At 37.1% G+C, this 27,530-nt stretch overlaps 2 protein-coding genes across 5 annotated transcripts in view; one reads left to right on the top strand and one right to left on the bottom strand.

The window, feature by feature from the left end:
- SLC25A15 (solute carrier family 25 member 15) overlaps positions 1-5,607 on the top strand; it is a 45,819-nt gene extending 40,212 nt beyond the window's left edge. For all 3 annotated transcript variants that reach the window (XM_011370358.2, XM_023536676.1, XM_023536677.1), the window contains exons 5-7: positions 779-948; positions 1,926-2,084; positions 3,324-5,607. In XM_011370358.2, the coding sequence (XP_011368660.1) occupies positions 779-948; positions 1,926-2,084; positions 3,324-3,448 (454 nt within the window). In that variant the 3' untranslated portion in view covers positions 3,449-5,607. The remainder of the gene's footprint in view (positions 1-778; positions 949-1,925; positions 2,085-3,323) is intronic.
- A 2-nt stretch (positions 5,608-5,609) lies between these two features.
- The window catches only part of LOC105298899 (phosphatidylinositol 3,4,5-trisphosphate 3-phosphatase TPTE2-like), a 72,678-nt gene continuing 50,757 nt past the window's right edge, over positions 5,610-27,530 (bottom strand). For both annotated transcript variants that reach the window (XM_011370361.2, XM_011370362.2), the window contains 4 exons: positions 19,267-19,346; positions 16,675-16,767; positions 8,913-8,983; positions 5,610-7,317 (listed from right to left, as the gene is read on the bottom strand). In XM_011370361.2, the coding sequence (XP_011368663.2) occupies positions 7,209-7,317; positions 8,913-8,983; positions 16,675-16,767; positions 19,267-19,346 (353 nt within the window). In that variant the 3' untranslated portion in view covers positions 5,610-7,208. The remainder of the gene's footprint in view (positions 7,318-8,912; positions 8,984-16,674; positions 16,768-19,266; positions 19,347-27,530) is intronic.

Here is a 27,530-nt window from a genome sequence, read left to right as displayed (position 1 = left end):
CCAGGTCACCTGCGGAGAACAAAGTGAAAAGCTAAGGGTTCACTAAACCGCATCCAAATGTGGTTTCTGGTGCATTTGTTCTGAGGGACAAAGTTGGCCATGGCACACACCATCAGGAAGAGGAGCCTAGACAGAAAGTGTCCTGCGTCCAGCTGCCATAGGACTCTGATCTGCTTGACATAAGTCTTGCGTGACCTGCCTCTCTAAGAACTGAAGTCTTGAGTTTTGCCTGACAGGAACTGTAGCTCAGGTCATAGAATTATTTTGGTCTTACCTTCAAGTAACATTCATTCTCTTGCTTGTTTCCCTGCACTAATACAAAACAAAACAACTCCCTAAAACATCTGAATAAATTTCCTCAAAACACCAAAGAAAGGTTGAAGAAATAGGAATTGAGGGAGGTAAAGGACTGGACAAGTATAATACCATTTTATTCTTGCTGAATTTGGATACTCCTTATTGTGACTTCAGTTATTCACTGTTGAAAAGATGGGTATTAGCTCTTTTACATTGTTGATGACTTCTAGAAATGTATGAATGCATTATAATAAAACTTCTTTATAATAGGATAGTTCAGGTGATAAATTTTGTCATAAAATAATTGTATCTATGCTTCTCTGAGATATTTCCTTCCCACAGAAGCCTTTTCTCAGAATTCTAGTTCTTCTGTTTATAAAACCAGCTGCTTCCTTGATAGAGCTTCATCAGGTCTGTTGATTGGATGCCTAGTTGTCCTTCCTCCACTGCCTGCCCTAACACTCTGTCGGTCTCCTCCCAGTACAGTCTGGTCTGTTGTGAAGAGTATCCTCAGAAAGGACGGCCCCCTGGGCTTCTACCGTGGACTCTCAAGCACTTTACTTCGGGAAGTACCAGGCTATTTCTTCTTCTTTGGTGGCTATGAACTGAGCCGATCATTTTTTGCATCAGGGAGATCAAAAGATGAACTAGGTAAATGTGCTTGCATTGGGTTTGATGGTGTCAGCTTTCCAGTGATGTGGTTGCTATGCATTCCATGCACTCTGCTCCCCTTGTGAGGGGTCCACCTGGCACTGGGTTCCCGGGTTTTGGAAAGCAGCATGGTCTTGGCGATAGCTTACACATTCCTATGGGCTTGGTAATTTCCTCAGGATGGCTGAAGTGGTGCATCCCAAACTCCTTTACTGGAATCACATTTGCTAATTTGTTCTGGCTCCATATTAGGGCCAAGAAAATAGAAATTACTTTCCCATGGGAAATCACCAATAAATGGGAAATCACCTATAAATTATTTTGCAATAAGCTTAAAACCTGGATAATGTTTGGAGAGCAGTGAAAAGTAGTCTGTATTTCTAGCTTATCTTACTTAGCTACTTGACACAACATATCAATGTTCGATTCACACACATGGTTACTTTTTTTTTAATATCTCCCTTCAGTGTTTTGAGCCTGTTCTGGAGTTAGTCAAGCTCACAGGCTTAACTGTTTTGGTTTGCTAAGACAATTTTGGTCTTCCATGTTAAAGAATCAGGGCTGTTGGGCATTAAATGTTAAAATATTTCAAAGTGAGAAAGTTAAAAAAAGACACAGCTTGTGGTTCAGTGGTCTCTAGTCTCATTCCTCCTGTTACGGTATTGCCATGCTGCTAGGGGCCTGCTGGTTTTGTGCGGACCAGCCCTCTGGAGGACAGAGTGGAGGGTCACAGCACCACAGCTACCAACCTAAATACAACCCCCACTAGGCCTTCCCGTCCTGACGAGAGGAGGGGTGGGCCCAGATGACCTCATGGAACCTTTGCTCTTAGAGCCTGAACAGTTGCTTCAGAGAATTGTGTTCCACAGCAAGAGCATTTTTATTTGCACCTACCTGCAGCTGCTACTACCTTGCCCTCTAGAAATGTCTCGCCAGCTGTTTGAGACAAAATACTATTTGCTAATGTTCTTCTCTAGGCCCTGTCTCTTTGATGTTAAGTGGTGGAGTTGGTGGAATCTGCCTCTGGCTTGCTGTTTATCCAGTGGATTGTATCAAGTCTAGAATTCAAGTTCTTTCCATGTCTGGAAAACAGACAGGATTTATTGGAACCTTTATAAGTGTTATGAAAAATGAAGGTGAGTCTGCTAATTGCAGAAACAGTAGGTATGTATAGAGCAATTGGTCATTTCACTGCTAGTCTTGTCAAGGTTGATCAGATGTATAATGGCTCTCTTCCCCCTGCCTCATATCCCTTTTCTAGCATTGTATATTAATCCATATTTTTGTATGTTTTCAACCCCCTTTCTGTAGCTTACTTTCGTTCTTCTCAAGAATGTTTAAAGTTCTCATCCCTAACCCCTGGGCCAGGTACCTGTCAGGATTCTCCTAAATAGCTTGGAGGGAATTACTGAATGAAATATGGACTTTGTTTAAGGGGACAGATATTTTGAAGTTAGCACCACTTGTTTTACATAATATAGATATTATCAGATGACGACCTTAAGAGAACCACTAAGGGATTTAAAAGAATGTGCAACATCCTTAATGCTAGGACTTATAGAACAAGAAATGCACTAAGCAACTTCTAAAGATGATTTTCTATCAATTTTTAGTTATGCAGGAAGACAAAGATTTTCTACTTAATGTTTGTATAAAGCCGATTTATGCTCCTAGTGAGTAAAAGACCTGTCCTTCCAGCATCCACTATACACCTTAAAGCTTGGGACATGAATTCCTCTGTCTTGATTTTAAAAGAGAGCACAATAACAGTATGCGGAAACTGTTTAATTCATATCCCAAATAGAGTACAGACATCTTGTACGTTATTAATAGTAACTCCTTTTAAAATTTACATAACAATTTCGTTTTACAAAATACTTACACCTTCCTTATCCAGTTCGATCTTCATAACCACCCTGGGCAGTGCTAAAAGTAGGAGCAGATCTCTGACTTCAAGGCTGGTGCTCTTTCCACTAGCCCTCACCCCTCGCCCCTCCCCCCACCCCCAGGAGCAGCTGCAAAGCTGCTGCAGCCTGTGGCTCTGTGGTTGCCTTCTGTCTGCCCATGCGAGTCCTCAGTTCTGCTCGATTCATTTACCAGGAGTTAAGCAGGCATGAGATTGGTGTATGTTACCTGAGCATCACCAGCTTTATGGGGAGACCGGATGTTGTCCTGTTTCCATTAGTCTATTTAGTTCCGTTAGTCTATTTAGTTCCATTAGTCCAGGGAAACCTGGGAATAAGTCCTTTCATCACTTATTGGTTTTTAATGTTATTGTCTGGATTTGTAAGTGTAAAAATGTCTATGCTATGCAGCTTTGTGGGATATCTCTAAGGAAGAGAGTCTTAGTCTTTGATCACCCTTTTGTTTTCTAGGAATAATGGCCTTATATTCTGGACTGAAACCTACTATAATTCGAGCATTCCCTGCCAACGGGTCACTATTTTTGGCCTATGAGTACAGCAGAAAGCTGATGATGAGCCAGTTCGAAGCACACTGACGTATCCTGGTGAACCTGGATCGAAATACAAGCGTTTGAGGACTACAGTTCATCTCAGGGTTTCATAGAGTACAAGACCAATGTGGAATTATTTTGATTTCATAAGAATTTTATTTTTGTCTTCCATTATTCTACCCCTAATCTTAAGCTTTTTGGAAGGACCTCTGTTTTACACCATATAATTTCTACTCATACTTGTATCGAAATATAAAAGTCGCTGCTCTTGTTCTTGGTGTGACATAGAGGGTGAGCCTCTGGCCCTCTGTATCCACGCTAAAGAGCTAGATAAAGTTATATCAGGGATTTTGCATAAACCTGTACATGCGATTTGGATGGCGATACGATGTGAGCGAAGCAAAGTTTTTGTTCTATGTTTAATCTGGGATCTCACCAGAAGAACCCGGGGGTAACCATGTTTCATGAGGATGGTTATAAATGATTACTTAACTCATTCTAGATGTAGGGCCTCTTTTAAAATCTGTTTAGCACATGCACTATACCAAGTGGTTAGTTTTTTAAAAGATTTCCTGTGGTGCTTAAACTGAAATATCCACCTAGATTTTACAGAGGAGAATACCCCTGCATACTGGTGTGGCTTCCACGTCCCTCGTTGAAGTTTCAGAGTAGGCATCCTGGATTTTTCCAAGAAGCTCTACTGTTAAAATAGTGCCATTCATTTTCTGGGTGGGGTCATGTTATACTCTCTGGCATGTTATTGAGTGTGGCCTAGAGTATCAGGTCTTTGGGAAGCAGTGTGGCCTTCACCGCAAAGAGCTTCCTGTCTGTTGGGCTGTAGGCGGAGGAAAGGGCAGTGCTGCCGTGCTTTGTGAAGACCTTGTGGCCAAGAGCAGCCCTTCACTTCTGTCTCTGGGTTCTGGTCTGGGTAGGAGTCCAGAGGATTCTATTGGACCACTCACTGCCTCCACCAATTGGAAACCCACCCAGGGAGCAGAGTACCAAAGCCAAAGGAAGCCTTCGTTCCCTGCCTGGTGATTGAGTGACAGTGCTCATGGATGGAGTCCTATCCTCAAAACTAGACAAAACGTAGTGTCCTCACGACACAGTGAGTAATGTCTAGGCTGACCCCTCCTCAAGTTTATCTTGGGTCTGTAACTCCTTGCCTTGCTTTTACAATTGTTGGAGCTTCTTATACTGGCAGTCAGGGAATTTTAATGATGACCATATGTGGGGTGCGACTTTATAAATCAGTGAAGCAGAAGTAATTTTATTAAGCTATGCCATATGTATGGACTAACAGCCAAGACCCCAGTTCATCTGATTCCCAGACTGGGGGAGGGGACACTGGGTGTGGTGCTTGATGTGCTCCAAAGCTAAGGCTAGTCTTCTTAGTTTTTTCTTTAAAAGAAAATCACTTTTCTTCTTTATCTCTCCACACTTAAATGGTCAGTAGCTGAGTGGTACTTTGTCTGAATAGGCTCGGATTGAAGCAGAATAGAAAATGTGGCTGCCTTCCAGCAGGAAGTGAACTGCTGCAGAGTCCACGGTCCCCCCTGCTTGGCACCTGTCAGCATGTTTCAGCCCTGTTAGCAGTAGACCTTATCACATGTCATCCTTTAAAGAGTTAACGAAATATCTTCAATAGAAACAGTTTGAGGCAAGTAAGAGTGAGTGGGGATAAGGAATGGAAACCTGTCAGAGGAATTTATTTTTCATTTGTTTAATTTGTGGTTTAATATTTAGGTATAATAGGTACTATTTCAGATCTGTACTCCAGACAAAAATATAACTTGAAATACTATGTTTAAAGAAATTCTAGTGTTCTGTATCATTAAATTATTTGCCTAATACTTGAGTAGATGAGTTGTTTAAGTATTTTACATCCATGCTAGAAACCAATTGTTAGGAATTTTTGAGAGTTATGTATATTTCAAGGTGGGGGTTTTATTGCGATGAGCATTGCCTTTTCGTTAGGAAGATTTCTGATGTAAAATAACTTCACTAGAAGTAAATAGACAAAAAATACATGTTCTTCATATACACTACAGTTATGAAATTTGGCCCACTAGAATTACTCTCTCCTTCTATTAGGCTGTGGATATGGAGTGACTGATGTGGCAGGATGCCGTTCTATTTTCAAACTTATTGCTATTAAGTTTTGGATAATTCTATTCCAGTTTAGTAAATCCTGTTTAAGAAAACCAGTATCATTCTGATATATTTTGTAAGTTTCTTGAGTTGTTTGAAGAATTCTTCATATTCGGTTCTAAGAAAGCAACCCCCAAGAGGCCCTAAGAAGTTCTCTTTCTATGAGAGGAAGCAAAATAGTGTGGTAACTCATAATTGCCAGAAATTCTGATGTGTTTTGGAGGGTTAGGGAAGAGAAACTCTAATCTTATTTCAAAAAGCAAGATTGTTATAAATTAAGGTTTCCTCTCGCTGCTGGTATTGAAAAAGAGCCAGTTAAGCATTTTTTTTTTCCGATTCACGTAAGCCTGCTGCCTAATCTGTCCTCTGTGGGTTACTGGGGCATGAATTCTAAAGGAAACTACAACCTGCCCTGCACCAACACATGTTTCTCTAACACAAATTACGAAGAATAATGTAGTCATAACATAGAACTTGAGAGCATGTCCTCCAAGATTTTTTCTTCCGGGGGGAGCCAGATTAGGGAGAGAATGATGACTTGGGTCAGGAAAGCAAAAAGCATTCAGTTGGGCAGCTGCGCTGGCAGCTGGGACCCCTTGTGGGTTATTTTGGAAGGAAAAGGACCTGTACCCGGGCCACCTGCTAGGGTTGCACGACCCTCCCATGTGACCGCAATTGTGGCTCCGGAGGCTCAGAGCTCTACTATCTGTGCCACTTTGGCACCTACCAGCCAAATCCAATATGTTCTAGTTCTCTTTAAAACAAAACACACCTACCGTGGCATCCAGTCTGGGCTGCCTTCTGGGTTGTTAGGGGTTAACATTCTGGTTACAGTGTTGCTTAGTTGAAGAGGTCTGTCCCAAAGCCCTAAACCTCATTTCCCCACTCCAACTGTTTCTTTGGTGTGCCCTTTTTGCAGAGTGCAAAGCTTTTCAGGAACGAGCATACTGTGTTTTAGCAGAGTCACTGCTGCTTCTTAGTTGTTACCTTCATTTCCTGAAGAATTTAACTTGATCTAGGTTGTTAAGGGCCTTGCCAATTAGAGAAAAAGTCACTCAAATAAGGATAATTTCAATGAAGACAAAACTGTTTTCAAGGACAACGATGGCCTTAAGATACAGTGGCAGTGAAGGCACTTGGACTAAAATAGCTTCCGGTACCAAAGAGAATGATTCCTGTGGACACAGGATTAACCAGTGTTTACAATGAAAAGGTAACCTTCACAGAGTTCCCCAAGCTTAGGTGAAGTTGGTGAAATAAAGCAGGGGTAAATACTTGTCCAAAAATATATAAGTAAATGGAATAGACCAATAGCATTGGGGGGATGACAATTTTTAAACATTTGATTTATTTTGTTATGAGAGCATTATTTCAAAGTTCTTAAAAGTGATAATGTTCCTGTGTTCTGTGTTCCAAATTTATCTCAATATAGATGAAAACTGTGTGAAGTATATTCCTTCAAAAAGGAAAAAAAAACACCACTGACATTTCTCTTATATATACATATAATAGATTTCTCAAGAAGATATGTACATAGATGTAAGTATAAATATACCAGCAAGGAAAAGAGGATTTGAGGCTATAAATATGTAGCAAGGGGTGGGAAGAACATGATTCTTTCCTAGAAGAGGAGCTACACTTAATCAACTACCAGCTACAATATAACTTCTTCAAAATATAGTTCGACTGCAAACTCTGGACGGTAAATTTTCCATGCTTTTGGTTTATGAGGATTATCCAATTCGTTTCTTGGAAGATAAAGCCTAGAAGAGAAAAAAAAATTGTTACATTTTAGAGCTAATAGAAAAGCCATGAGGTAGGGCACGTTTGTTAGAATTTAGAAAGTTTTGCTGGTTGTGGTTAGCCCTTTTCTGTATCTTAGTTAGCTTTGTATGAGCCAACACTTCCATATTCTCCAGTGAGATGCAAAATATCTTAATCTTCAATAACAAACATACAGTAACCTGTCATTGATTCTTTTTAACACTGCCTTTTATAGAATTAATGACATCTGCATTTAATAAATTTCTGTATGTGACAGAAATCAACTAGAGACACTAGATGTGTTTTAAAACCCAGTAATAAAACACTGAGTGTCTTAAATGATGAAGTTGGCATTTTCAGCTGATTAACAATCCCATAATTATTAGAAACAGTATATTCAAGTAGTATGAAATGTTAAAGAAATCTTTAGAAACATGTAAAAGTGAATAGAAAAGTGATCTAACGTGTTGCCTCACCAATATGAATATGGTATTTTAAAGGAAAAAAAAAATGTGTCCTTTAGCAAGAACCATGGCTGAGAAGGACCACTAAATGAAGTTCCACCCAGATGTCTAATTGAGGGACTTTGCTTGTGTAGTCAACGTCTATTTGTATACATCTAGGGAAAAAAATTGGTAAAAATTTTCCATTCAATCCAAAGTTCCCTCACTCAAAATCCATTAAATGCGTGTGCATTACAAGTGTGTAGCTCAGATGTTCAATTTACTGTTGCTTTACTAGATTTGAGGTATGATTAGATGCTGTTCAGATTTGAAGAACAGCATAGGATATATGTAATCAGAACTTTCAATTCATGCTACATAAATCACAACCACTTCTTCAAAACTCACCTGCATGATTTTTTGAATATTATTTTTCCTTTTTAGCTGGATGGTATGGTGATACCAATAATCTCAGATTTTCAGCACCACAGAACAAATACATAAAGTGGAGAACTTCTAGACTCAGGAATGAGTTTCCAGATATGGTAGAGGTTTCTTTGGAATAAAAATCTTCACATCAATTAATTACTTTTTTAAAAAAAACGGTTCCCAATTTAGTATTAGAGATAATTTTTAAATGGGAGACTTTTAATGATTTTTTTCAGCTGTCTTCATTGATACCTTCTGTGTCTTATAACTTATGCCCTAGAAATAAGTGTGTCAATCAGCTTTTAAACTAGCTGAAGCCCCCGTAGATGATGCCTTATGTCGGCGAAGAATTTGGTGGTGGTCAGTCATCAGTAAATCAACACATACTGAGGACCCGCCATATTCAGGATACTGAGTAGACTCAAACTTCCACAGCAGGGATTTATTAGCACACTCAAGAACTGATTATAATACATTCTAACTTATAACACAGACCTATGGCATGGACTTTGAGGATAATGCAATAATCAGTCTCAAGAATAGCCATATTTTTTAAATAACCAGATTAAGATGAGTGTGAATGAGGAATGAAGAATGGTTGCTTGAGGATTTTTTTGGATTCTATAAATTGAGCTTATGACAATCAGCAAAATACTTGCCATTACACTTACACAGACATTAAAGATAAGGTTGTTTCTACTGGATAGCATCATGAGTCATACCTGTTATTTTGTATAAAAGACGTATTGAACCAAAAGAAAAATGGGCAGTTGTCATAGTATTTACGAAGTTCCTAAAAAGACATGGTTTAAAAACAAGGTCATTCTTCATAGAAAAATTGATACCAAGAACTAATAATTCCAAAGGAATTAAAATTTCTTCCTTTATTCACTTACACATTTATCAAACAGTTGTAGCCATTAAATATGCAGCATGTACAGTCTGTAACTTTACACTCAAGACACAAAAGAGGAAGCTTTACGAGATTGCTGTTTCTCTTGTGTTTCTATAAAAATTTTCAAAAAAATGTATTTTTTTCTATGACGGATATTTATAAATGTAGATACTGGTATTTTAATCTGCTTTAGATACTACTAAACAGAACCTACTAAGGCCCTATGCCTATTTACACCCAGATATATCATCCACTTCTACAAGGAGCAGCTACATTGTATAATTAACTCATTAATGATGATAGAAATATCTAATTTTTTTTAAAAGCACTTTCACTTCATGGCCCTTGAAAATCACAAAGACCAGATATTATCAACATCCCTGGGCCAGTGTCCCTCCCACTGGTGCTCTGCTTAGAGGCCACTGATTGAGAGAGAATTGAGACTGGCTCCATTATTCAAGGGGTAACCATCCAATACGAGAACTATCCAGGTCACTCGCTTCAACACATTCACCATATCAATACTTAATAGGTTCTTCCCTTAAAGGATGTAGGCAGGAAATGAAGGAAGGTACAGGAAATAAGATTTAAATTGATCAACATAGTTACTTGTTGGCAGTTTTGGTTGATGATTTAATAGAAAAATGAAACCTCTGAGACTTAGAAATGTGTTATATTCAGAGTAATTCTCAGATATTTTATGACTGATCAATAGAAATTATACACTCAAGATACTCCGAATAAAGACAATGGCAGACATTCTTATTCTTCATAAAGTAAATATTGGATTATTAGATTTCATAAAGTCAATGTTGAGAATATTCTCATTTTTCATAAAAGTATTGGATTAAAATACTATTTATAATGTATCATAATTCAGAGGAAAGTAAAATCTATTTTAAAAATTATGAGGAAGCGATTCTGGGAAACATGGCAGAATGAGAGACGTCCTCAGATCTCTCCCCTTGAAACAACAATAAGCTGAACATCTTCAACTGAACAAAAAACACTCAAATTGCACACCAGCCCATCTGAGCGTGGGATCTGTGCATAAGAGCTACCACAGGTCAGAACCCCGGGTGTCAGGCGGTGGACTGGGAGAAATAAAGAAGCTACCTATCGCAGCCACCAGAGCTCCCTGTAGAAGCAGGAGGAGGGAGAAGGTGCGGTGACTTCCCTGAACATCCATGCCTGGAAGTACTGGAACTTTTAGCAGCCAGCAGTAGGGCTCAGTTATGAGGGCAGAAAGCAGAGAAGCGGGATGGGATAGCAAAGAAACAATAGTTGATTTTCACTGGCCCCAATTCCAAAACCGAGGCTGAGCTGCAGCCCCCAACCTCAACTCAGAGGGCTCCTCCCCCCATACGCTCTGAGACTGAACACCGCGGAGCCCCAGGGGAATCTGAGCAAACACTCCAAGACTGTCGCTGACACTGGCAAGAACTGAAACTAAGGGTAGTGAACATGATTAAATATCTACGAGAAAATAAAAAAGACATTATTTAGGCATTATATAAAGCAGGGATCCAAGAGGCTTAGATGCCACCTACGGGAAACCAAAAGAAAAGCGTCTTCTTTGCATCAGGCTAAAGAGAGGCCTTTATATAATAAATCTTCTTTCTGGAAAAACAGCAGAATACACTTCCATTAATGCCCCTGTGGAGAAATAGTCCATCAAACACTATGAACAATCAAGGTGACAAGGCATCTCAGAAAGAAAGAGAAAAATCTCCAGAATATAAGCTTATAGACATAGAAATATGCGACTTAAATGACAGAGACTTTAGGATGGTACTTCTGAAAAATCTCAGTGAGTTCCGAAACAAGTCGTATCAGGAATTGAACAACAATATCAGGAATTGAAAAAACAACTAGATGAGCAGAGCAAGGAGACTGAAACCTTCAAAAGGAAACAAATAGAACTTCTGGAGATGAAGAACACACTGCAAGAGTTGAAAAATGAAATAGCAAGCTTGGGAAATAGAGTCAACCATATGGAGGAAAGGATCAGTGATATCGAAGACAGAAATCTAGAAATAAATCAGAAGGAAGAAGAGAGAAACTGAAGAATGGAAAATAATGAAAGAGAAATTCAAGAACTAGCTGATACCATCAAGAGAGGAAACATAAGAATAATGGGCATTCTCAAAAGCAAGGAAAAGGAGCAGGGACTAGAAAACATTTTCAGACAAACAGTTGATGAGAATTTCCCAAATATAAGGAATGAGCTGGAGCCTGGAATTCAAGAAGTCAACAGAACACCCAATTATCTCAACCCAAAAAGGCCTTCACCAAGACACATTGGATTAAAGTTATCAAAAGTCAACGACAGAGACAGAATTCTCATGGCAGCCAGGGAGAAGAAAAAGGTAAATTATAAAGGAAAACCCATTAGATTACCCTCGGACTTCTCAGCGCAAACCTAAAAGCCAGAAAGGAAAGGAATCAAATATTTAAACTATTAAGTGAAAGGAGCTACTAGCCTTGAGTAATGTATCCCTCTAAGCTCTCCTTTAGATATGAAGGAGAAATTAAGACCTTTCCAGACATACAAAAATTGAGAGAATTCTCCACTACAAGGCTTGCACTACAAGAAATACTGACAGGGGTCAGCTCACCTAAAATAAAATGAAAAAAACAAAAAAAACATAATTAGAAGTAAAGTGACTATCAGGCAAATAGAAGTAGAGAAGTGCAACCCTTAGTAAGAACGGGGCATTATAAGCTTAAATAATAAGAAGAGAATTGCTATAGCAAGATGGTAATGAACGTTCAGCATATCTAGGGACAAATTGAGATAACAATGACTGAAAAGTGGAGGATTCAAAGATCCAAATTCACAAAAGGGAATGGAGATAAGGTACATGCAGAAGAAAATGGACTGTACATATGTAACTATCCTTTACATATTCATATTGGTAACCACACATAGAAGATTCAAAACTGAAATACATAACATAAAACAAGAAGAATCAGAGGCAAAACCCACAAAACCCAACCAAAGTAAAGAAAACAGAAACACAAGGACAAAGAAGATATGGAAACACTGAGGTACCCGAAAGCAAAAGATAAAATGGCTATAAGAAGACCTCATATTTCAATAATCACACTAAATGTAAATGGACTGAACTCACCAATAAAAAGGCACAGGGTTGCAGAATGGATCAAAAGACCAAACGCAACTATATGCTACCTCCAGGAGACATATCTCAGCCGCAAAGACAAATATAGACTCAAAGTGAAACGGTGGAAAATTATCTTTCAAGCAAATGGCATTCAGAGAAAAGAGGGAGTAGCAATACTAATATCAGACAAAATAGACTTCGAAATTTAAAAAAAGATAAAGATACTGAGGGACACTTCATAATGATAAAAGGAATCATGCACCAAGATGACATAACACTTGTTAATGTCTATCTTCCCAATCAGGGAGCCCCGAAATAGCTAAAGCAATTACTAATAGAACAAACGGGAGAAACAGACCAAAACACTATCGTAGTAGGGGACCTAAATACCCCACTGTCGGATATGGACAGATCATCCAAACAGAAAATCAGTAAGCAAATAACATCCTTAAATGACACATTAAAACAAATGGACATAATTGACATTTACAGAGCCTTCCATCCCAAATCAGCTGCTTATACATTCTTCTCTAGTGTACATGGAACATTCTCAGGAATTGACCACATACTAGGACACAGAGATAGCCTCGACAAATATAAGAGAGTTGAAATCATATCAACCATATTCTCTTATCATAATGCTTTGAAACTAGAGATCAGCTGCAAAAAGAAATCAGGAAGAACCACAAATAAATGGAGATTAAACAATATGCTACTGAAGAATAACTGAGTCAGGGAAGAAATAAAAAGATCAAGAGATACATAGAAATGAATAATAATGTCAGTACGACATATCAAAACTTTTGAGACACGGCAAAAGCAGTCATAAGAGGAAAGTTCATATCATTACAGGCCTATCTCCAAAAGCAAGAATGAACACAAATAAAGAACCTAATGCTTCATCTTAAAAGACTAGAAAAGGAAGAACAAATGAGGCCTAAAGTCAGCAGAAGGAAAGAAATTGTCAAAATTAGAGCAGAAATAAATGAAATTGAAAACAAAACAAAACAAAAAACAATAGAAAAATAAATGCAACAAAGAGCTAGTTCTTTGAGAAGGTTAATAAAATTGACAAACCCCTGGTTAGACTCACTAAAGAAAAAAAAGAAAGGACACAAATAAACAATCAGGGATGAATGAGGGAAATTACAACTGACATTGCAGAAATAAAAAGGATCATACAAGAATACTATGAAAAAGTATATAACACCAAATTTAATAACCTAGAAGAAATGGACTAGTGCTTAGAAAAATACAATCTTCCTAGACTGAATCAAGAAGATCTGGAAAACCTAAACAGACTGATCAGCAGTATAGAAATTGAAACAATCATCAAAAACTTGCCAAAAAGTTAAAGTCCAGGACCAGATGGTTTCACCAGTGAATTCTACCAAACATTCAAAGATTTAAGACCTGTTCTCCTCAAACTCTTCCAAAAAAATGAAAGAGAAGGCAATACTTCTCAACTCATTTTATGAGGCCAATATTACTCTGATACCAAAACCTGGTAAAAATAATACACAAAAAAGAAAACTACAGACCAATAGATCTCATGAACACAGATGCAAAAATCTTAAATAAGATACTAGCGAACCGAATACAGCAACATATTAAAAAGATTATGCACCACGATCAAGTGGGCTTCAACCCAGAGGCATAGGGATGGTTCAACATACGCAAATCGATTCATGTGATACAACACATAAACAAATTAAAACATAAGAATCATACGATCATATCAATAGATGCAGAAAAAATCTTCGACAAGATACAGCATCCATTTTTGATCGAAACACTTAACAAAATCAGTATAGAATGAACGTACCTTGACATAATAAAGGCCATCTATGACAAATCCTCAGCCAACATTATACTTAATGGTGAAAAACTAAAAACCTTCCCTCTAAGATCAGGAACAAGGCAAGGCTGTCCACTATTGCCACTGCTATTGAATATAATATTGGAGGTCCTAGCAAGTGCAATCAGACAAGAGAAAGATATAAATGCATCCAAATAGAAAACGAAGTCAAACTGTCACTATTTGTGACTGACATGATTTTCTGTATAGAAAACCCTAAAGACTACATAAGAACACTACTAGAAACAATAAGCATATACAATAAAGTTTCTGGATACAAAATCAAGTTAAAAAATCTACAGCGTTCCTGTACTCTAATATCGAAGTGTCAAAAAAGAAGTAGAAAAAATAATTCCTTTTGCAATTGCAACAAAAAGAATGAAATACCTAGGAATAAATTTAACAAAACATGTGAAGGACCTATATAATGAAAACTACAAGACCCTGTTAAAAGAAATTGAAGAAGATACAAAGAAATGGAAAGATATTCTGTGTTCTTGGATTGGAAGAATCAACACAGTTAAAATCATTATATTACCTAAAGCATTGTACAGATTTAATGCAATCTCCATCAAAATCTCATCAGCATATTTTAAAGAAGTAGAACACAAAATCATCAGATTTGTATGGATGCACAAACAACCCCGAGTTGCCAAAGCCATCCTGAGAAAAGAGAACGAGTTTGAAGGCATCACTCTGCCAGAATTCAAATTATACTACAAAGCAACAGTAATCAAAACGGCCTGGTATTGGCTGCAAAACAGACACACTGACGAGTGGAACAGAATCGAGAGTCCAGAAGTAAACCCATATTTATATGGGCAAATGATTTTCGACAAAAAAGCTAAGAACATACGGTGGAGAAAGGAAAACCTCTTCAGTAAATGGTGCTGGGAGAACTGGAAGGCCACCTGCAAAAGAATGAAACTAGATTGTTGTCTATCACCACACACCAAAATTAACTCAAAATGGATTAAGGACCTGAATATAAGACCAGGATCAATAAAATGCATAGAAGAAAACATAAGAATTAAACTCAAGGACCTTGGACTTAAAGAGGATTTTATTAATTTGACCTAAAAGGCAAGGGAAGTAAAAGCAAAAATAAATGAATGGGACTACATCAAACTAAAAAGCTTCTGCTCAGCAAAAAACTGTCAACGAGGTAAAGACAACCATCCAAATGGGAAAATATATTTGCAAGCAATGCCTCTGATAAGGGCCTAATATCCAAAATATACAAAGAAGTCATACGACTCAATAAGAACAACAACAAAAAAACCAAATGATCCAATCAAAAAATGGGCACTGGACTTGAACAGACAGTTTCCCTAGAGGACATACAAATGGCCAACAAATATATGAAAAGTTGCTCAACATCACTAGCTATTAGGGAAATGAAAATCAAAACCACAATGAGATACCATCTCACACCTATTAGAATAGCTATAATCAACAGAACAAGTAATAACAAATGTTGGAGAGAATGTGGAGAAAAAGGAACCCTCCTACACTGCTGGTGGGACTGTAAATTGGTACAGCCACTATGGAAAACAATATGGAGGTTCCTCAAAGACCTAAGAATTAATTGATCTACCATATGATCCAGCAATCCCTCTGCTGGGTATTTACCCCCAAAGACTTGAAAACCCATATACGAAAAGATATTTGCACACCGTTGTTCATAGCAGCATTATACACAGTGGCCAGGACATGAAAGCAATTGAAGTGTCCTACGATAGATGATTGGCTAAAGCAGCTGTGGTACATGTATACAATGGAATATTACTCAGCCATAAGAAGAGATGAAATACTGCCATTTGCAACAACATGGATGGATCTCAAGATAATCATGCTAAACGAAATAAGCCAGACAGAAAAAGTTGAAAATCACATGATATCACTCACATGTGGAATATAAACCTAAAAGCAACGAATGAGCAGGAGAAACAAACAGAGACTCATGGACATAGACAATGGACTAGTGGTTACCAGAGGGTAGGGAGTTGGGGAGGTGGGGGGTGGTAGATGGGGTAAAGGGAGTCAAATATAGGAAAGTACGGGGAGGATGAAGTGGGTCAGGGGATCAAATATAAGATAGCTGAAGGAAACTGGACTTTGGGTGGTAAACACACAATAGAATATTTAGATGTCAAATTATAATGTATAACTGAAAATTATATAATTGTATTAACCAATGTTACCCCAATAAACTTAATTAAAAAAAGAAATTAAAAAAATAAAAATGAAAAAAACTCAGAAATTATGAGGAAACAATGTGTTTTAAATACACAAAAAAATATGACCAGTGCTATGCAGTGAAACATACTTTTTAAAACCTCTTAATTTTTGTATTATTTATTTGAAAATCAATACGAGCAAATTGCGTAGAATTTAGAAAAATTAAATGAGCAAAAATTTTAAGTTACATGTGTTTTTTAAAAGAGTTTGTTATGGATCGACTTGTTTTTGTCTTCCTCCTTGGCTAGGAGTTGCCATCTCCTACCATCTCCATTGCTGGGATATGTAGCAAGGGAAATGCCACGCCAAAATCATTCGAAAGTCCAGACGAAAATAATGTCATAGGTTGTTTCTTGATTACTCACCGGAGAGAAAAATTGTATTTTCACATCATCATGCAGAAGTGGACAGTTGACTAGATAAATTATTACTCTGTCTGCTTCAACATCATGAACTATCTGTGAATGAACACATGGAATTTAGAACTATAAATCTAGCTGATTGGTATAACAGTGAAGTTCATGTTCACTTATTGAGGCTTCCTATATTTATCAAGTACTCTTGGTCTCATAGCCCAATCACTACATGTATAAATAAATGTTAATCATTATTTTTATAAAGTTGCAATACTGTTTTTACATATTTAAAAGGCCAACATTTTTAAGGGTTATGGTGGGCATTGTTGTAAACTGAAGTATTCAATTTTTTATTAGACTTTAACTAAGTAAACATTACTGTTAAATGTGATTTGTGTTAAAAATGATTTTCATATACTAGGAATACACTATGAAGCTCAATTTTAAAGCTGGCATTTACATTCAAAAAGCAATGCATAACTGGTCATGTTTTATCAAAAATGTTATTTGCTGATGGGATCATAGGCCTTGTCTATAACAGACTGCAAAGAGTGACAAAAGAGAGGCCAAGTTTCTGTAATGAACAACTTTGAAGCTATACTAAACATTTGTTTGTTATTGATTCACCGTTGTATAACAGTACCACCCACAATAAAGTCAGTCTTTGCTAGGCCCTGCGAAAGATACAAAAGAAGGTGCAGACTCAGTTAATGCATCAGGGAGCTGTACACATAAGGAACAATAGTAGACTAGCACATAATTATATGTCAGGCTATATAATGAATACTGCTGTTGTGTGCTTCATGAGATTAAAAGGTATAGAATGAGAAAGCTTCACCAGGGAGACAGAAATTGGGTTGGGCATGGAAGGATTTGTATAAAGAAGAGGAGCAATGAAAAGAGACTCTAGTTTAGACAGGGGGCTGGGTGGTGGAGGAAAGACCAGCAAAAACATGGAGCAGAAATTAGTGTTGTGTTCCAAGGGCCAAAGGGGTTGCAGTCTACTTGGAATGGATTCTGCTGGTCAAGTTACTAATGGAAATGAGCTTGAGTATTATAGGGCCATCATACTTGAGAGTTCAAGAGCCAGAGAATTAAGAAGGAAGTTATTCAAGAGTATCGTGGGGCATTTCCTGTGTGACAAAGTGGCCTGATTATTACTGATAAAATTTATTTAGTAACATAGCTCGCAAAGCAACTTCACATATATTATCTAATTTAATCCTTACAATACTTGAGATGTAATCTTAGGTTGAGACAAAGGTATTAACTGGCTTTGACCTTGGACACACAATGTGTCTTCTGCTCTACCACAGCTTTTCACAATGAAAACAGAATTTCAGGATGCATATTGTAGGATTCTATGTACTGCATTTTACAAGGAGAAAAAAAAGATAAGGAGACCATTGTAGAAATCTAGGCATGAGCAAATGAAGTCTCAGACTAGGTAGTAGCAAATAGGAACAGAATGGAAGGGAGTGAAGAGAGATTTCAAAGGTAAAATCGGCAGGATTTAGGGGGCCAAGACAATAAGAGAATCGAAGACAATACCAAATTTGAAGTCCTGAGTGAGAATGTTGGTGGCATTTGCAGAGGCGGAAGAAAAGCTCATTTGATAAATTTGGATTGACAAATGTGTTTGAATTGTAGGAGCAGAAAGTGTCCATATTGTAGCTCCTGCATTTACCACACAGTGGGTTGAATGAATGAAAGAAAAAAGTTACAGTTTCAAGCAGGAGAAGGATGAGCAGAACCAAGAATAGAGTACGTGCAGAGATAAGAACAGAAAGCTAAAGTTCAGGCCTGAGTGAGTGCCCTCAGTTGGGGGAGAGGCAAAAAGAAGGGAAAGAAATGGTGTTGGAGAGGTAATAGAACTAGAAATTAAAGCCTGAGAGAGTTTAAAAATTTTTCTATTTCTTAGACCCATGGAGGAAGCTTTATTATTGCTTCAGAAAATGTCTGTAGTCTTAGGTATTTCATCAGCATTTAAGAAAACATTGACTACCAGGTCCTATTGTTTTGGGTAAAGAGATTCCTCTCCAATCCATACACTTTTGCGTTGCCATTTTTTTCTCACAGTGTAGTCCCACTGGACATCTGAGTTAGAATCACCTGGGAAATTACTAAGTCTAGAGATTCCTGGGCCCCATTCCAGATTTCCTAAATCATACTTTTGGGGTATGACCTAGGAATCTGCATCTTTACAAACTCCTATGTGATTTTCATGCACACTAAAATTTCAGAATCAGCGCCATATACTAATATGAAGAAAAGATATGGCTAAAAATGACCAGATACATGAATTTAAAACTCTGTTAGATTCCTGGGAGCATGCTTGGCATTTGTGAAAAAGTGAAAACCAAAGCAACACTCTGAACTGAAAATATATTCTAGAAAATGCCCTGAAAAAAACAATTTGAACAATGAGCTTAATTTAGCTCTGACTTGCATCCAAACCCAGGGACACCAAGTTGGATAGTAACCAGAAAGCAACATGGGTTCTCTTTGAGGTGGGTGAGGATTTTGGGAGGTCAACATGCTGTTTTGACATTGATATTTAAAACAAACACCAGAACTTTCAATTTACATGCTTTCTCTTACCCTACAGTTTTTGGAAGCAGAACCAGAAAAGACAACTTTATGCTTTATTATTATTCGTACTTTTAGATCACTTCCATTGCCTTTTCCAACACCTGAATAAAAATAAAAAGTTAGGCTGGTTACAGTAAAGATCAAGATGTCTCACCAATTAACATTATGGATTAAAAAGATAAAAAAAAATATCTGTTAACAATATATCAGTATTGAGTCATTTGAGTCTTGCATGGATTTTGTCTTACAAAGACAAGGCTTCAAGCCTAATTCTGTCTCCTAAAGCAGAATTTATAATGCTGGAGGGGGAAAAAAGACTTATAGTTCAGCTTCTAAGCTTCAACTTTCTAGAAAAAAATAAATTAGGGATGGCGACTTGCAATCTTTCTTGCTAATATGTTGCTTTCTTCAGACTTTGAATCATGATATTTCTTAATAACAGTCTAAATTCTTCTTGCCCCAGTTTAAGTCTAGTTCCTAGAGCAGTCTCTATAAAAATATAGGATATCCAAATATTCCTGTGGTGTTCAGTGTATATTTATAGACAGATGGTTTCTTGCCCCCTTTTTCAGTTCACTTCCTTTAGCATTTCCTTAAAGGGCTAGTTTCTCAAGCCTCCAACTAATTTTTATTGCTTTCCTTTCAACCCTGCCTATTTCATTTGAATTTAAAGGTACAGAACTAAAACAAATATTCTAATAAAGTCATATGTAAGTCATTCCTTATTATTCCCTCAGATTATGTTTGTTTTGTTTTCATTTAATTTTGTTTTCACTAACACCGTATTATTAATTTATCATTTGGAATCGCGATTTCTTTGCGTCAGTCCCCTCAGTACCATTCCAGTTGCAGAACTTCTTTCTACTGATGTCTACCAGAAACCAGTGAAATAAAGAACTAAACTGTGTCAAATACTTATCACATGGTAAGAAAAGGCCATTGATTTATAAATTTAAATTAATTGCCACACATTTAAATTTTTTAAAATAATTTAAGTATATTTACATGATTTAAAAATTAAAGGTAAAATGACATGAAGTGAAAAGTCTGTCTCCCTCATTCCAAACCTGTTTAATTTCCCAGCTCCAACTAGATAAACACTATTATTAGTTTCTTGTTCTGTGACTATGTAAACAAATATAAATATATATTTTCCCAAAGGTTTTTACATATACACAAATATGAATATATATTATTTCCCTCTTTTGTTTTACAGAAATTGTTGCATACCATAGCACTGTCCTGCACCTTGCATTTTTTAACATGTCAAAAATTTTATTTAACCCATTCATTAATAAGGAACCAGTAAAATGTTATAGGAAGTTCAAAGTACTGCACATTGTTAGGCAGATGAGGAATGAATCTACTAATAGATACAAAATAGGTCAAAAAGCAATCGCATTCCACTGGACAAAACTAATTTGCATTTCTATGTACAAAAATTATTTGTATTATTACCAGTTTTCTAAAACTTACAGAGTTATAAAATAGTTTAAAGACCAGGGTAGATGGAGACAATCCTGGAAGGGTGCATTAGACAATATGTTGCCTATTTTAATGTCTTTCACTTTTTTCTGACAGTCTCCCTGTTGCGATCATAACAATGTCAAAGGAAGATTATTCTTATTCCAAAAGAAGATTGGTGTCATTAGGTTTGGCCTGATTATTTATATGAGTGCAGCAAGAATTTTAACTTACCATGTAGCCCTTCTTAAGTTGGCTCTGCAAGCGTAACCTACACTGTACCAAACAGCTGCTTAAGGTCACAGCTTACTATCTAGAAGTCTCCATGAGGAATCTCAAATTTGACTTTTAAAATCCTCTATTTTGTGTCAGCCTGAGAGCAGGAAACCAAACTCATGAAACCTGTGGTACTTATAAATTTGTACTGCTGTTTTCCAGGTTTGTGCCTTACATTTTAACTAAACAAAGTCTCCACAGAGTTTTAATAAAATTCAAAACATTAAGAGAAAATTTACAGTCTTAGAATATAATATCAGACTGGACAATGTATGAAATTCTACAATTTATTAAAAACAATTTTAAGCTCAGAATTTTGAGAAATTATTCCTATTCTCATTGTTCACGTTAGAGAAATACATTAAAACTTCATTAGAATAAATGCCTGTTTGCCTGTATGAAATAGTGTAAAACTCATAGAGCTTTCTCATAGGATCAAAATGGCAGAGTAGGTAAATGCTGTGCCTGCCTCCTCCCATAACCGTTATTAAAATTACAACTAAATTATAGAACAATCAACCTGGAGAACTACCTGAAGACTGGCTGAACAAAACTATAGCTAAGGATATAAAGAAGAAGCCACATCGAGACTGGTAAGAGGAGCAGAGACACAAATGCGCTGGCCTCGCACCCACATGTGGCACTTGAGCATCAGGCGGGATATATCAGCTATGGAGATCCTTTCAGAGCAACAGGGGATCACGGCCCCAGGGTTCCAGTGCCTTTCAGAGCAACAGGGGCTCACAGCCCAGGGTTCCAGTGCCAGGAAGAGTCCCCCCAACAAAACCTGGTTGTAAAGTTCAGTGATGATTCCATTACTCCAGGTAAGATGGAAGGCTGCTGAAAACCCAGATGTCCCCTAAAAGGTCTCGCACACAGATTCACTGGCTTGCAGGCACTCACTCTGGTCTCCGGCAAAGAGATAGCAGCTTGGGAAGTGCCAGAGACACACAGGGGAAGACTGAGTTGTGTGGCTTCATGTCAAAGGCTAGAGGGACAGCCACCATTATCTCTATGTTGAGCCCTCCTCCTGTGCAGCTTTTAGGCAGGCACTATCTTGCTTATGTTGAGCCCTCTTCCCACATGGCTAAATCTGAATCTGCATTGGCCTGGTGAAATCTGCTTAATCTGAACCTTCATTGACCTGGTGATATCTGCTTGCTTCAACCAGATGACTCAGGGGCCCCTGCCCCATCCAACTCACAAATTGCCTGGAGGCATATTCATTGCTGGTTAATCACCCCCACCCCACCGTCCTAGCAGGAAGCTCTTTCAGTAGCAATCAACAAGCCTCAGCTCTCCTGCCTTTGGAGCAATTCCAGTGGCAGGCAATCAGCCCTGGCCTGAGCTGCAGTATTTCTTGAACAAACTTTAGGGGTCTGCAGGCCTGAGGTGGGCAGCTGCTGGCCTCAGTGTGATTTGAAACTTTTAGGAGTGACCACAGATAGCACTGTACTAACCTGAGCTGCCCCAGGCCTGATACTGGTGGCAGCCAACCTCCATTTGCAGCGTGGCCTCTCCTACAATCCTCCAGATTTATTACAGGCTGGCAACCAACAGCAGATAGCTTTGTAGCTCCTGCCTAGTATCCCTGGGCCAGTCACAGGAAATGGCTGATCTTAACCTGCATGGGAGCCCCTCTCAAGGGGCCACAGAACTAACATACCCAGAGGCCGGTGTCAGACCAGAACAGAGCACCACCTAATTAGCCCCATAAACAATACACCCAAAGGGTAGTCTCAACAAGCACACGAACCTTCAGGAGTGAATTAACTCTGTGAGGTCAGCCCCTACACAGCACCTCATATGCTGGGGGCATGGCCATCCTCATAGCCAAATAGCCTGAGAGTCAATTCCACTGAAATGTCAACAGCAATCAAGGCTCAACTACAATAGAAGGGCACACACAACCCAAACAAGGGACACTCCTGGAGCACCCAGTGCAGATTATCAGGGAAACTGTGCTACTGGACCCCACAGGGTACCTACAACATAAGGCCACCTGGCCAAGACTGGGAGATGTAGCAGATCTATCTAATACAAGACACAAACACAGGGAGAAAGATAAAATGGGGAGACAAAGAAATATGTACCTTATGAAAGAACAGAACAAGATCAAGAAAAAAAAAAAACTAAACAAAATGGAGACAAGTAATTTGCCAAAGGCGGAGTTCAAAACACTGGTTGTAAGGATGCTCAGCGAATTTAGGGTAAGAATATATGATCTCAGGGAAAACTTGAACAAAGAGTTAGTAATAACAAAAAAGGACATAGAAACCATAAAATGAATCAGTCAGAAATGAAGAATTTAACAACTGAAACAGAGAATACGCTAGAGGGAATCAACAGTAGATTAGACAAAACAGAGGACTGATTCAGCAATTTGAAAGACAAGCTAGAAGAAAACATCTAATTAGAACAGCAAAAAATAAAATAAAAATAAATAAATAAAATTTAAAAATTAATTAAAAAAATTAAAATAGATTTTAATTGAGGATAGTTTAAAGGACTTCAGGGACAACATCCAACATAACAACATTTGCATCATAAGGCTACCAGAAGGAATTTAAGAACATAAGATTGAGAACCTATCTGAGGAAATAATGAGTGAAAACTTCCCTAACCTGGTGAAGGAAATAGATGTACAAGCCCAGCAAGCACAGAGTCCTAAACAAGATGAATCCAAAGAGGCCCACACCGAGACACATCATAATTAAAATGCCAAAGTTTAAAGACAAAGAGAGAATCTTAAAAGCTAGTTACTTACGAGGGTACTCCCATAAGGAAGTCAGCTGATTTCTCAACAGAAATGTTGTAGGCCAGAAGGGATTGGCACAAAATATTCAAAGTGATGAAAAGAAGGACCTACAACCAAGACTACTCTACCCAGCAAGACTATAAATTAAAATTGAAGGTGAAATAAAGAGCTTCCCAGACAGGAAAAAGCTAAAGGAATTCATCAACACCAAGCCAGTATTATATTAATGTTAAAGGGACTTCTTTCAGAAGAAGGGGAAAGAAAAAAAATCACATAAATATAAATATTTATATTTACTATTTACATATGTATAACTATGTACCTATTAACAATACTTTGAATGTAAATTGATTAAATACTCCAATCAAAAGATATAGGGTAGCTGAATGGATTAGAAAATAAGACCAATGCATATACTGTCTATAAGAGACCCACTTCAGATCAAATGACACTCACAGACTGAAAGTAAAGGGATGGAAAAAGATATTTCATGCAAATAAAAATGAAAAAAAAAAAGGTTGAGGTAATGATACTTTTATCAAAAAAAATAGACTTTAAAACAAAGGCTATAATAAGAGACAAAGAAGGGCATTACATAATGATAAAGCAATCGATAAATCAAGAAGACATAACCAAAGTAAACACATACACACCCAACACAGGAGCACCTACATACATAAAGCAATTATTGACTGACTTAAAAGGAGAGATTAACAGTAATACACTCATAGTAGGAGACTTTAACATCCCATTGACATCAAAGAACAGATCTTCCAGACAAAGAATCAACAAGGAAACAATGGACCTAAAAGATACATTAAACCAGATGCATTTAATAGATATTTCAGAGCATTTAATCCAAAACAGCAGAATCTACATTCTTCTCAAGTGCACATGGAAGCTTTTTCCAAGACAGACCACCTGTTAGACCACAAAACAAGACTCAATAAATTTAAGAGGGTTGAAATCATATCAAGTATCTTCTCCAATCACAATGGTATGAAAATAGAAATCATTCATAAGAAAAAAACCTGAAAAATACACAACCACATGGAGACAATAACATGCTTCTAAACAATGAATGGGTTAAGAATGAGGTCAAAGAAGAAATAAAAAATACATTGAGATAAATAAAAATGAAAACACAATCACCCTAACTTATGAGACAGAGCAAAAGCAGCCCGAAGAGGGAAATTCATAGTAATACAGGCCTACCTCAAGAACAAGAAAAATCTGAAATAAACAATCTTACACCTAAAGAAACTAGGAACAGCAAACAAAACTCAAAGTGAGTAGAAAGAAGAAAATAATAAATATCAGAGTGGAAATAAACAAAATAGAATCTTAAAAAATCAATACAAAAGATCAATAAAACCAAAAAGATAAACAAAATCGATAAATTTAAGATTTTTAAAATTTAAAACCCAAATAAATAAAATCAGAAATGAAAGAGGAGAAGTGACTACTGACTCCACAGAAATACAAGAAAATACTACAAGCAATTATAGGTCAATAAATTGGACAATCTGGAAGAAATGGATGCATTCCTAGAAACATACAATCTTCCACAGCTGAGTCAAGGAAAAACAAAGTCTGAACTGACTGCTTACTACTAACAAAATCAAATCAGTAATTAAAAAACTTCCAACACACACAAGTCTTGGACCAGATGGCCTCACAGGTGAATTTTACCAAACATTCAAAGGAGAATTAACACCTAATTTTCTCAAACTATTCCAAAAAATTTTAGAGGAAGAAAGGCTCCCACGCTCATTTTATGAGGCCACCATTACCCTGATTCCAAAACCAGACAAAGACATTAAAGGAAAAGAAAATTATAGGCTGATATCCCTGATGAACATAGATGCAAAAATCCTTAACAAAATATTAGCAAACTGAATTCAGCAAGATATTAAAAAGATCCTACACCATAATCAAGTTGGATTTATTCCTGGGATGCAGGGTTGGTTCAATATCTGCAAATCAATTAATGTGATACACCTCATTAACAAATTGAAACATAAAAGTCATATAATCATATCAGTAGATGTGGAAAAAATATTTGACAAAATCCAGCATCCATTTATGATAAAAATTCTTGGCAAAGTGGGAATAGAGAGAACATACCTCAACTTAATAAAGGCCATATATGACAAACCTACAGCTAACATCATACTCAATGGGGAAAGGCTAAAAGTGTTTTCCTTAATATCAGGAATGAGACAAGGATACCTACTTTCACTTTTATTCAACATAGTATTGGAAGTCCTGGCCATGGCAATCAGTCAAGAAAAAGAAATAAAAGCATTGAAATTGGAAGGAAAGAAGTAAAACTGTTATTATTTGCAGATTACATGATACTACATATAGAAATAACCATAGATATTTTACCAAAAATTGTTGAAACTGATAAATGAATTCAGTAAAATAGCAGGATACAAAATTAATATTCAGAAATTGGTTGCATTTTTATACACCAATAATGAACTATCAGAAAGAGAAATTAAGAAAACAATCCCATTTACAATTGCATCAAAACATACAATACCTAGAAATAAATTTAACCAAGAAGGTACAAGACCTGTATTCAGAAAATTATGTCACTGAAGAAAGAAATTGAAGACATACGAATAAATGGACACATATATTATGTTCACGAATAGGAAGAATTAATGTTGGTAAAATGTCCATACTTTCCAAAGCAATCTATAGATTCAATGCAATCCCTATCAAAACACCAATGGCATTTTTCGCCAACCTAGAACAAATAATTCTAAAATGTATATGGAACCATAAAAGACCCCTAATAGCCACAGCAATCTTGAGAAAGAAGAACAAAGCTGGATGTATCACATTATCTGATATCAAACTATACTACAAGGCTATAGTAATCAAAAGAGCATGGCCCTGGCATAAAAACAGATACATCGATCAATGAAACATAAGAGAGAGCTCAGAAATAAACCCATGCTTATATGCCCATTTAATCCATGATAAAGGAAGCAAGAATATACAATGGGGTAAAGACGGTCTCTTCAATAAACACTGTTGGGAAAACTGGACGGATAATGCAAAAAATGAAACTGAACCAACTTCTTATATCATATACCAGAATAAACTCAAAATGGACTAAAGACTTAAATGTAAGACCTGAGACCATAAATTCCTATATATCTTCTTGGGCAAGGGAAACCATCAACGAAACAAAAAGACAACCTACTGAATGGGAGAAGATATTTGCCAATGGTACATCTGATAAGTGGTTGAGATCCAAAATATATAAAAAAAACTCATACAACTCAACACCAAAAAAACAACAATTCAATTAAAAAATTGGCAGAAAATCTGAATAGGCATTTCTCCAAAGAGGACATACAAATGGCCAATAGATATGTGAAAAGATTCTCACTAACATCAGAGAAATGCAAATTAAAATCACAATGAGATATCACCTCACACCTGTCAAAATGGCTATCATTAATAAATCAACAAACGAGCGGTTAGTGAAGGTGTAGAGAAAAGGGAACCTTCATGTACTGTTGGTAGGGTTGCAGATTGGTACAGCCACTATAGAAAACAGTTTGGAGATTCCTCAAAAAATTAAAAATAGAACTAACTTAAGAGCCAGAAATTGAACTTTGGGGTACTTATCCAAAGAAAAGCAAAACACTATTTCGAAAAGATATATGCACCCCTATGTTCACTGCAGTACTATTTATGATAGCCAAGATATGGAAGCAATATAAGTGCCCATCAATAGATGATTGGATAAAGA

This window comes from Pteropus vampyrus, unplaced genomic scaffold (genome assembly GCF_000151845.1).
Source record: "Pteropus vampyrus isolate Shadow unplaced genomic scaffold, Pvam_2.0 Scaffold167, whole genome shotgun sequence".
Taxonomy (NCBI): domain Eukaryota; kingdom Metazoa; phylum Chordata; class Mammalia; order Chiroptera; family Pteropodidae; genus Pteropus; species Pteropus vampyrus.
This window is presented reverse-complemented; position numbering and strand designations above follow the sequence as displayed.